This window comes from Podarcis liolepis (assembly GCF_965112155.1).
Source record: "Podarcis liolepis genome assembly, chromosome: 5".
Lineage (NCBI taxonomy): Eukaryota > Metazoa > Chordata > Lepidosauria > Squamata > Lacertidae > Podarcis > Podarcis liolepis.
This window is the reverse complement of record NC_139556.1, coordinates 81,564,579-81,577,257: the sequence shown is the minus strand read 5'-3', so window position 1 is coordinate 81,577,257 and position 12,679 is coordinate 81,564,579. Positions and strand designations below refer to the sequence as shown.

General features: G+C 45.1%; 1 protein-coding gene across 2 annotated transcripts in view; it reads right to left on the bottom strand.

The window, feature by feature from the left end:
• Positions 1-12,679, bottom strand: part of KCNAB1 (potassium voltage-gated channel subfamily A regulatory beta subunit 1) — a 193,516-nt gene that overhangs the window by 148,463 nt on the left and 32,374 nt on the right. The window contains exon 1 of one of the 2 annotated variants that reach the window (XM_083504448.1): positions 7,773-9,197. The exons of the other annotated variant lie outside the window; for it this stretch is intronic. Coding sequence (XP_083360574.1) covers positions 7,773-7,993 — 221 coding nt within the window. The 5' untranslated portion in view covers positions 7,994-9,197. Of the gene's footprint in view, positions 1-7,772; positions 9,198-12,679 lie in introns of those variants that run through there. 2 annotated transcript variants of the gene reach the window in all.

The window sequence follows — 12,679 nt, the reverse complement described above, 5'->3', positions numbered from 1 at the left end:
CTCTGCCTTAGTATTATCCAGGTCTTACAGGGACTTAAAATTGGGCAGGTGTACATCATTAGTAGGTACCGAAATACACTATTTCTAATACATAATTCTAAATAGCATCTACATTTTTTTAAGCAGTGACATACCTGAAACAAAAAGTAAAAAATGCAAAAAAAAAAAAAGTTCACTAGGAAAGGATGGCAAAGCTCCATGACCCATACCTTGGTTATTTGATTGTTCTGCTCATATGAACCCAAGCACAACACCCTTTCAATGTAGCTCAGGTTGAGAGATAGCAACTGGCCCAAGGTCAGTTGTATCTGAATGGGATACCTGGAACATGTCATGGGTCCCAGATCAGGAATCATACAAAGCCTCCTACAACAGTGGCCCCAAGAAGGAGATGGATCCACTGCCTGGTCCTTGCCATGTAGATCCACTGTCACTGAAGCCCTCCTTGAAACTGAAGAGGCATCTCTGCCAGCAGACACTGATGACTGGACCACAGAGAGGATTAGGAAAGACACAAGGGGCCTTCTTGAAAGTGTTCCCCCAACTTGAATCCCCACTGCCCAGAAGAACTGAACACCTGCAGGGAAAGGCACTGGCCCGTTAATTGTCCAGATGCAGCACTCAGGCAGCAGGGTTCTCACCTTGATCACCCAGCCCAGACTATCTGTCAATTACTGCAAGGCACTGCTGAGACAACAGCATATTGTCTCAGGGGTCAGGGCTGCCTGGGAGTGGGTCCCAGCCAACAAAATGGCTGGGGCAGGTTCCACAGGGGGGGATGCACTGGGAGGGCCTTCTGGTGGTTCCCTCACTGCAAGAAGTAAGGTTACAGGGAACCAGGCAGAGGGCCTTCTCGGTAGTGGCACCCGCCCTGTGGAACGCCCTCCCACCAGATGTCAAAGGGTAGAAGACATCGGAAGGCAGCCCTGTTTAGGGAAGCTTTTAATGTTTAACATACCATTGTATTTTAATATTTTGTTGGAAGCCTCCCAGAGTGGCTGGAGGAACCCAGCCAGATGGGCGGGATATAAATAAATTATTATTATTATTATTATTATTATTATTATTATTATTATTATTATTATTATTATTATTATTCTGCTTTGCATGCATGGCTGCTAGCCATGGTCCTGAACCATCACCTTACCCCTTGTCCAGGGTCCTGACTTTGCCGCAGTTTCCAGCTGATTCCAGAACTCAAAGTCTGCTGTTCTCAATTTTGTTTGGGCCACCGCCTTCCCTTAGAGCTGCACATCATAATGTATCAGGATGGATCCCTGCAGCTCAGTGTTATAACCATTACACCACACTGGCTCTCCATACAGTCCTGTGCATATACTGTAGTTCACCTATTTGAAACTTTGGAAGATTTAGCACGGTCAGCAACACGCTATGCATGTGTGCCTTCAGTGTACAAAAACTGCAGATTTAATCCACTCACTTAGATTCAGGTGGCTGTTTTCCTTCGTGATCAAATCAGTGAGTTCTCTCAGTTTGCGATCTTAGTGAGGAGAGTATTTCTGGCTGTTCATGGAAAAGGGTATGTATAGAACCATATATAGAGTTGAAGGGGGTCTTGTAGCCTATCCAGTCCAACCTTCTGCTTGATGCAGGACATACAGAGCTAAAACATCTGATTGATGGCTGCCTAGCACCTTGGTGCTTGAAGAACTCCAGTGAGGCACAGCCCACCACCCCTCTAGGTCATTGGTTCCACTGAGAAACTGCTCTCACTATCAATAAGTTTCCATAGAGCAGAGGAAGCTGCCTTTTTCTGAGTCTGACCATTAATCCATCTGTATTGTCTATCCAACAGGATGTGGGTGGCACTGTGGGTTAAACCACAGAGCCTAGGGCTTGCCAATCAGAAGGGCGGCGGTTCAAATGCCCGCGATGGGGTGAGCTCCTGTTGTTTGGTCCCTGCTCCTGCCAACCTAGCAGTTCAAAAGCACATCAAGTGCAAGTAGATAAATAGGTACCACTCCGGCGGGAAGGTAAACAGCGTTTCCATGCGCTGCTCTGGTTCACCAAAAGCAGCTTAGTCATGCTGGCCACATGACCCGGAAGCTGTACGCCGGCTCCCTCAGCCAATAAAGCGAGATGAGCGCCGCAACCCCAGAGTCGGTCACGACTGGACCTAATGGTCAGGAGTCCCTTTACCTTTATTGTCTATCCTGATTAGCAAATGCTCTCCAGGGTTGCAGATGGAGATCTCTTCTAGTCTTACCTGGAGACGCTGGGAATGGAACCTGGGGGTGCTCTACTACTGAGCTACTTCCCTTCCCTAAGGGACCCTATTTGCCCCTCTGTGACTTAAGCTTCTTAGGACTAGTTCTGTACCATGGGATGGCAGAGAATAAGTTTTTGCCCTCTTCAGTGTATGTATGTATGTATGTATGTATGTATGTATGTATGTATGAGCTAATAAACTTTTCTTCGGGACAATAATTTCCCAAAGCAGTTTACGATCACTAAAATGTGTTAATAACTATCAATAAAATACAACAGCAACAGGGTTTGCCTGGCTCCTCCCAGAATTGAGTTCCTTAAAATGCGGCCACCACAGAAAAGGCCTTGTTCCTTGTGCCCACTTTTGTTGATGGACATCTGCCATAAGATATGAGTAGGCTGTTATGGGTGCTGGGGGTCTTGAAGGTAAACTGGTCCCAAATGACACTGAACAACAGAGGTTTAGATCAGGGTTAGCCAACATGGTACCCTCCAGTTTTATTGTCAAACTACAACTCCCACAATCTCCTTCCATTGGCCATTCTAGCTGGGGATAATGGGTGCTGTTGTCCCACAACATCTGGCCGACATCACATTGGCTATCCTTGGCTTTGATTATTGTTACTCTTTCCATTTGGGAGATAAACAAAAACTGTACAGTGGTACCTCAGGTTAAGAACTTAATTAGTTCTGGAGGTCCATTATTAACCTGAAACTGTTCTTAACCTGAGGTACCACTTTAGCTAATGGGGCCTCCCTCTGCTGCCACCATGCCGCTGCTGCGCAATTTCTGTTCTCATCCTGAAGCAAAGTTCTTAACCCAAGGTACTATTTCTGGGTTAGCGGAGTCTGTAACCTGAAGTGTCTGTAACCCACGGTACCACTGTAAAAATATAGGTTCTCTTCTTAGTTCCTAGCCAATGTCAATTTGCTCTAAATATGAATAAAAGGCTGTAATCCCAGCTGTTGGGATTATGAGGGAGGGAGGGAAGAAGGGAAGGAGGGAATAATGAGATACAACCTTCAGAAAGCAAAGTTTATGTCACAGTGCATCAGAGCTCAAGGAGCAAAATTATCATCAATGAATTTGCATTCAAAAGATGCTGGCCTTCAGAGAAATTAACAGATATGTAACTTTTTATTCACCCAACCCTATACACATGCTACCATATGGCTACAGATTTAATAAGAGAAGCTTCCAATTGTATAATACTTATTGCAATGCTGTACGTTCCGAAGAAAATTCAAACACAGAAGGTGATCAAATCCTCTGTTTGCTAAGTAGCTGTGTGCAAATTCAGTGAAAGGGCAGCTAGTTTACAGTGCCCAAACTTTACACAAGAAAGCTGTGGATATTTCCCAAGTACGCTCAGCTCTCACATTATATCGGTATCATCCTAAAGCAAACTGGTTAAATATTAACTTGAGAGAAACCTGCAGCAAAGGCCGCATACAAACAATATATTTAAAGCACATATTTAAAAATCATGGGAACTGTAGTTTGTTATGAGTGCTGGGAATTGTAGTTCTGTAAAGATAAGTGGCAGTTCCCAGGGTTCTTTGTGGGGATTTGTTTTAAATGCAATTTAAATGTATGGCGCATACACAGGCAAAATGTGCTCCTGATCAGGGCGCCAACTACCCCTGCCCTGTTATGCACAGCTCCATTCTTCACTTAAAGAGACAAACACCCCATCAAAGTCCCACCAACACAACAAAGAAACCCTTTCTCTCCCCAAGTAGTTCTACGTCCCTCTGATTATTTATTGGAAAACATTTCTAACTTCATGCAGAGATGGAAGCAGTGCCCATAATAGACAGCTGGTTGGAATACCCAGCACACATTCCAACGTATCTTTCAATGTCCAATGCGCACACAGAGTTTGAAGGAAGTGAATCTCCTTCTGTCCTGTATGTTAATTCATACTAGTTCAGGTGTGGAATGATGGGTAAAGGATTTAGATACACAAAAGCTACTTAAGATAAGAGGATAGGTAGATAGAGTGGGAGAAAACAAAGAACTTGCTCTTTGCCACAAGTCTCTGCCTTCCAGTCAACTCTCCTGCCCTTGTCTTTCCCTTGCAAACCTCAGCAAACTTCCCATTCTCCCGGTTAGTCATGCTCTGCCAAATTTCTTTGCCTAGTATATCCCAAAGGTATGAATCAATACAGATTTCTAAAGACTCTGCCCTTTACTCGATAAGAGGCTCCAGTTGTACAACATAGTGTTTATTTCTGTCTATTTGTTAAGATTAAGGTGATGTCCATATATCTATCTATCTGTTTTGTTTTATTGTAAATCACACTGGGATGTCTCACAAGTGATTTATCAATGAAATAAACAGCATACAGAGATAGTTCTTTGGTGCTGTCTCTTTGTGTGGCAAAGAAATAGAAATCTCAGCAAGGAGAGACAGGTGAAGACAGAGAGCTCTGCAAACGAGAGAGGGCTCCTCCAATGGTTCCCTTTGACTCCTAAAGGGTCACTAGGGGCTGATGCGGCTTCAGTGACTAGGAGTGTCTTTTACCAACTTTGGCTAGTAGGCCAGCTACAGCCGTTCCTAGACAGGAATAATCTGGCCACAATGGTCCATGCATTCGTCCCCTCAATACCTGGCTACCGCAATGCATTCTCTGTGGAGCTGCCCTTGACCTTGGTCTGGAAACTACAGTTAGTGCCTCATGCTGCTGTGAGGTTGCCATCCATCTAGAGCTAGCCATCCTCAACATATATGTGGAAGCAGCTGCATTGGCTGCCCATATGCCACCAAGTGAGGTGCGGTGACTTGTTTAGAAAGTCCTAAACAACTTGGGAGACTACTTGAGAGACCGTATCTCCCCTTATGATCCAGCCTGGCCACTACACTCCATGACAGAGGACCTTCAGGTGGTACCAAGAGATCCTATGATTTGCCTTGTATCTCCTAGTAGCAGGGCTTTCAGAGTTGTGGCCCCTTTGAGGTGTAATTCATTATCAATTGGGCTAAGGCATGCTTCAACAACCTTCTCTTTTAGATGCATGCTCAAGGCCTTTTAATTTCAGGCTTTAGTGAATGAATTGTTAAAATCACTGTCTGCTGATCATCTTCTACTGTTGCAGTGTTATTTTAACCTATATTTACTGTGTATTTTATACTTAAATTTGGTTTTCTGTACACCACTCTGATATATTCTAATGTGAGCAGCTGTCTTTTAAAATAAGTAAAATAAATAAGGAATGGGTGCCAACTGATGAGAGTGTTGGAGGAAGGCAAAGGGTTCCTCTTTTCTTGGACCATGAATGGGTGCAGATTTAGCCTCCACTAAATCTTCACCCCTCAACCAACAGTCTCTGTAGTAGAGACTGCTGCCTCCCTGCCGCCTCCCTTACCACCCTTGATTATTGCTACTTCTAATGGCTTATTGTGTAGAAGAGCTGGATAAGTGTAAACCATCACAGTGCCCCCCAAATTACTCAAAAACTACTTGTAGATGTCCCCCCAGAATATAGAGACTCTAGACTAATTATGAGGACCAGTAACTACAGGGACCACTGCTCTTTATCCTTATGTCCCATCGCCAAGCACCAATATGTCTTCAGACCCTCGACCATCAAGATAATTCTCTAAGATCTGGGCTGCTTGCTATGACAATAATCATCTACCTCTGGAAAGCACAATAATCATCTACCTCTGGAAACCACAAGTATTCCCAGTAATGAGGGATGCAACACATTCTTTCCATCATAAAATTTGCCTGCTAAACTAGTATTTGTTAACTAGTGCGATGTTTTTGAGAAGGAAAGTGATTTCACCTTGAGCTTGATCATACTCAACGAGAGCCTTCTTCCAGAGCAAGGGTGGCTAATGACCATTTTGAGGCCAACTTTGAGGAAACTGTAGCTCAAGGGTAGAGCATCTGCCTTGCATGGAGATGGCCCCTGGTTAAACCACCAGCATCTCCAGGTAGGGTTCTGAAACCCTGGACAGCCACTACCAGTCATTGTAGCCAACGCTGAGCTAGATGGACCAATGAATCTAGCTCAGTGTAAGGAAACTTCCTATGTTCGTATTTGCCTGCCAAGCAATATTCTCTCCCACCCAGCCCTTGGCAATTTTGGGGGCAGTGACAAAAAGAAAAACAATGAACATATACATAGTGCTGAAGTGGATGAATTGCCCTCTCCCTGGTCACCAGGTGGATCATTTGATGAATGGAGAAGGGAGTGATGATAACCATCCCCAGGTGATCTCCATGGATTAGTTAAGGTGTGTGCATCTGCACCTGTCTGTGTGCCTACAAGTGTGAATGTGCATCCTGTGTGTATGCATGAATTTGCAAGTGTGCATGCAAGTGTATGGGGTGGCCACACCCACTGCTGGCAAGCATATCCTGGAAGTTTGGTGATTGCCTCAATTAGATCAATCCCCCCCAGAAAAGATTAGCCACCCCTGTCCTGTGACCGGTAATAATGATCAGTTCCCTAGCTCTATTTGCTAAGCAAGACTCCAGCTGCAATCTTACTCATGACTTACTTGGGAGTAAACTCCACTGAACAGAGTGGGATTTAGTCCTGATCAAGCAACACATAAGATTGTACTATCTGAGTGACTTTCCCAAAGCCACCCAATGAATCTGGCAATTTAAAGCCATGTCTCTTGGGTTCAACTCCAACACTATCACCTGCATGACATCAGAAAACTCCGTGGGTTGTTCAATGACTAAGTCACAACTCTGCTCATAAGAGAGCCTATGAATGCCACCATCTCTCCCCCTTATTTTTGGAAAACAAGCCATTCTGACATCAAATGCCATATGCTGGAAAGGAGGCATTAAAAAAAAAGAAGTGCAAGATTAATTGCAATTGATTGATTGGCCAAGCAAAACAAAACAAAACAAAACCACACAAAACTTCAGTCTGCAAAGTTTCATTTGTGACAGTCTTCAGTTCGCTCTCCTTTCTACTTTGCAGAGGAGATGATTTGGGATAACAGATGATATTTTATAGGGACAAGCATGTTGCTTTGCCTGCATTTCACAAAAAGCAAAGCCTTCCCTATCCTTAGACAACAAGTCACTTACAGGCCTATGAGTGATAATTAGAGCACCAAAGACCATCTAACTTAGTTTAACAGGCGCTGCTGTTTTGCATCAACCAGCAAGTGCCTTGAGAGGCAAGCTTTTTCCCAAACAGAGCCTGGAGTGTCATCTATTAATTCCAAGTCCTAAATGCAAGTAAGGAAAAAGGCAAAACATCCCATGCAATGCTGCTCCCCTGAATACTCGGTAGAATTCAAATAAACCAGAAAACCCAGAATACAGAATATAGGGGACTCTGCAAAAAGAGAGAGAGAGAAAGACTGAAACCTAGGTAGGACTGGAGTGACTTTCTAAAGGCGTCAAACTTTCCTTGCTACATCCATTTCTTGGACTCTAGAAATTTGCTGGTGGGGTTTATGCAAAGATTTCCTGGTTGGTTAGCAGACAATCTCTCGCAACGTGGGGGGTGGGGTGGGGAGTGAGAGAGGTCACTGAAACAGTGTGAATAAAGAGTTTTCCCATACCTATATTTCATGCCCGTCTGCTTTGCAGTGGACTCTTTTAAGGAAATGTGGTGCTGAGGGGTAAAGGTCCCAAGACTGCGAGCGATAATCGCCACCGTCCGGAATTTCGCCCGGGCTGCATTGACTGAGTTCGGGGTGGTGGTGTTCTGTTTGCTGATGAGTCGGTCTTCCCCATTCCGGTTCTTGAGGTTGTGCTCCGTGCACGCGATGGAGACTTGCATTGCGCTCTCGCCGAGCCCTTCTTGACAGAAGAGAGAGGACCCCTTTCGGGTGGCAGAGCGCGACTGCGGTGCGCCGAAGGGGCCGGTCCCTCACAATGCAGCTGCAGGAGACTTCAGAAGGGCGCTCTCCAACTTCGGGCTCTGCTGCAGGACGGAGGCGACCCGAGGCGCTGTCCCCCTCGCGAGTGCTGAACTTGCTAGAAAGCCAGAAACACCAAACGAACTGGCAACGCCGCGCGTCTTGATCGATCCTCCACACTTTGCAAGGATTCCTTCTGCCCGCTTGGATCCGGCTCTTAAATCTCCCCCTCCATTTGCTCTGTGGCTTTCAGAAACCTCGAGCCTGCATCGTCTTCACCGCAAACCCCAAGCAGCAGCATGGGGGCTGCTTCAATGCTGGCTTGACTCCGCTTGCTGGATCGAAATCAATGCAGGCGCGTACTGCAAAGATGCGTCTGCAACACCCGGTGGACCATGGAAATGCTGAAGGCGCAAAGCTCAGGAGCCACCAAGGAGCACCGGATCACGGGGCAGGTCTCCGCAGACCCAGGATATCCATCTGAGCCTTGGTCGGCTCCTGCAAAAAAGCCTCTTCGGGATTCCCTTGTCTTTTCCCCCACCCCCCGACAGCGAGGTGAAGCTGCACTGGATGAACCCGGCGCTGCAGCTGTGAAGCTGAGCACGCAGCGCTCCCTTTAAGAAGCCGGCAGAAAGCGGGAGAGGGTGGCTGGCTGGCTGGCTCCCTTTGTGTGCAGCAGCAAGCCAGGCACTTGCAATGGGTCGGGCTGCCCGGATAACTGGCAGCGCAGCTGAACGGAGAGGAGGTACCCCCCGCCCCCCACAATCACGCTGACTGCGCCCAACGATGCTCCAGCATGCTGTAGCGTCTCGAAGTATGTTGGGAGGGGAAAGGAATTACTATTCCAGGGCACGCTGCCGAATTAACTCCTTAATCCCTCTCATCTGCCATGCTTAAAGCCCCCTCTGCCTTCGCAATCCGTCCCTTGCCAGGAGGGCCAGGGGTTAATCTCCTCTCCTCACAAAACAGGTCCCCGGCTAAAATAGATACCCTGTGGCACGCCCTTTGATCCCCGTCACACAACTCGCTGCAAAATCAGATTATCCCCAAGGACTGGGACAAAGGGAGGGATGCGTGCCGAGGCGCAGGGCGGTGCGAGTGCAGGCGAGAGCGTTCAGACATCCGTCATGCGCTGGATTGCTGGTGCTTAGATGCCCGCCCGCCCGCCCACCCCACCCCACCCCCCATTGCTTAGGGTGACACTTTTGGCAGGCCACAACATCTGCTCCCCACCAAAGGGAATAAAACCCCACGTCCCCAAACGCCTGCTGTTATGTGTAAAAAGGTTTGATCCTGCACATGTCAGTAGCTGGTCAAAGGCAGAGAGCAGCCATGTGTACAGAAGCTTCAGTCCTAATGAGCTGGAGGTTCGTTGTGGCCATTGGGCCACAGTCTCTGTCTCAACCTCTTAGCTCTCCATCTGTGAAATGGGAGCAAGAGCAGCCTGTTTTATGGAAAGAGCTGAGCTGCCAGTCCGTCTGCTTGACTTTGATTACCCCTTTTAATTGGTTTTACACATATATATAAATGTAAACAATTTAAAGACTAATAAATTGAATTAATTAACTGATAATTCTGCACCGTGCTGGAACTGGGCCTTCTATGTGGTGGCACCTACTCTTGGCAACTCCCTCCGCTTGCACATCAGACAAGCACCTCCTCTATTGTCTTTCTGTGTCTGCTAAGTACATTTTGCTAAAGCCTTCTTTATCCCAGTTGGTGTCTGTCTTGGATTTGCATTGGCTTTAGGTCCAGTATGTGCTGTTGCTTTAAGCTGTTTTTTATACAGGTAACTCATAACTTAGGTGCATTTAAACTTGTGTGCATTGTGTGCTTTGACAAATATTTTTAAAGGGGGCAGGCATCAGGTTGGTGGTAGAAATTTTGGCAATTCCACCCGCCATTGCACCCAATGTGTTTTGACTTTATGCAATTTTGGCTTTAAGCAATGTAACCTGTCCGTAAGTTGAGAGTTGCTGTATATGTTGTGTGTGTGTGTGTGTGTTATTATATTGCAAATTGCTTTGGGATGCTTCATGGGAAGTGATCGATAAATGAAATAAATGAAATAACAACAACAACAATAGTAATTTTTTGAATTAGTGTTGTCTTTTCATTGTGGTCCACCACACACACACACACACACACACACACATGCCGGTTGTGTTCCAGGTCATCTTGCATGTTGTTGAAATACACCTAAGTCCTTCCCATCCTGTTCCACCCCCGTCTCACTCCACCACCTTCCAGGGCCAAAAACAGCATGCACATTGATGGTCATGCGCCAATCAAACACATGTAAAAAGGTTGCCACCTGTATGGTGCTTGGACACATAGCTTGAAATTCTCGTGCACATTCAGGCTTGGTTCTCCTATCACATTTTAAGATGTTCAATGACAGAGAAACAGTTCCTGAAACAATTACTGAAGTTGGTGTGGCAAGGTTTTTATTATTATTTTATTATTTCTTGAATTTGTCAGTCACTTTATGTTTATCTTACAGCCAACTCTGGACTCTGGCATCCCTGAGATGTTCTGCAGGGATGGGACAGTTGTGCTCTTTATTCCAAAGAACAGTGTCAACAACTCTGTTGCCCTCTAGGAACCTAGACTCCAATTTACTTGAATTTGTCTATCAAAAAAATGCATTCCCTCAGGGGCCTGGAGCAAAGCAAGCCTTGACTTGGGACTCAGCTATACAGCTGCAAATAAAACATTTTAAGTGTGTTGTAAATTGCATTATAGAAATGTGACACTAGCTGGCGGTGGTGAGCTATGGCAAATTCAATATATTTTTCAAAACGTTTTTTTAAAAAGCATTTTCACAACTTTTTTTATATGTCTCTAGACTCCACCTTGGTTCCATCACAAGCTGAAGTACCCAAAATAAGGGAGAAGTTGCCCTTCACCAGTGTTCTGTGTCAGAACTTTAGACACTCTCCTAAAATGCAAATGAAAAAGGGGTTTGGGGTGTTTTTTTTTAAGTGTGTGTGTGTGTGAGTGAGCATAACCAAGACTTTCTAAGCCGCTCTGCATTTAAAATAGGCTGCATCTAAAATATCTCAAAGCTGACAGGACATTTTTTGTCACAGCGAAGTGTTCAGAATAAGGATTTGCGACTGTGACACTATACTCAAATACATGAAATGGCCAGTCAAGCGAAGGCCTTTGCTACCACCAGTCATCTGGCAATGCTGCAGAGCAGCTCTTGAAAATCTTGAAAAAACCCACCAGCTTAGCTAGGTAAGTGCAAGTGGGGTAGTTGACTGCTGAAAAATCAGAAGACCATGGAAGGGAGGGCTGACAAGCATTGGGAGGAACAAAAAACGAGGAAGGCACCTCCAGATGGGTGATTTTTTATTTTTTGGAGGGTGGGAAGGTGTATTCTGCAACATGCCATTGACACATGAATAGTACATTAGATGTGGATTTATAGTGGGCAGTTCACACTTCGTTTTACTTTATTACAGTTGATCTGCGATGCTTCCTGAATGATACTACTAGATTGCCATCTAGAGGGGCACTCTTGTAGTAAAGTGCAACAAAAGCGAGACGGAAAGTAAACACCCCGGAACATTTGCAGCATAAAAGGTTAGACCATTTCAACAGTAAAGTATGGGGAGTGCACTGAAAGGAAGCAAAGCAGTATAGTTCTCCCTATCACCACCTTGAAAGGGTTGCAGGCTCAAAGAATATTGAAAGAAGGAGTATATATTTCTGCCCTGATACCACCAGGAACACAAATCCAGATGAATGCACAATAATTGGGATATCTGTAGAGGCCCCTAGACAGTCTGGAGTGCAAAAAGAAGAAGCTCCCATCATTTCAGAGTTACTGAAATCGGTGTGTGTCCTGTGATGTTTTGAAAAATATATAAAAATGCTACGTCAACTTTCTCCCTGAAAGTTTATAGTCCTTAAGCCTATGGCAGCATGTGAGCAAGATATAGTGACATTTTTTGAAGCTGGGGGGTGGGTGTGGAGTCAGGGTGGCATACAACTAAATTTTACTCAGAGATGACCCACCAAAATTTAATTAATTGAATTTACCCATAACTATTAATTTCAATGGGTCTACTCTGAGTAAAATTAGTTGAATGCCACTTTACATGCCAGGGGAAGAAGAAGAAAAAAATGCAGCCTGTGTCTATTACAATCAGATTTGCATTTCATATAATTTATCTTGTTTCTCCCAAAAATGAAAATGCTACTCTGGCCTCGAAAATTTCATCAGACACTGCTCACATGCTGTCATAGCCTTAAGCACAAGAAGCTCCCTTTTTGAAAAAATTAAGAAGAAGAAAACATACCCAATGCCAATTTCTGTGCTTTTTAGCTGCACTTGTGTAGAGTAATCAGCAAACCAAAGGGACTGGCTCAGATATTATGCTGCTAAATATCCTAGCATCTTCTTAAAATGTCACTGATAGAGTTACGGCACACAGGCATTCCATTTTTAGAAGCACAAAGGATACTTGTATCTGCAATGCCCTGTATTCAGAAGTCTATTGCAATAGAATCTGGTTTGAGACAGGGGTCAGCAAACTTTTTCAGCAGGAGGCTGGTCCACTGTCCCTCAGACCTTGTGAGGGGCCAGACTAGATTTG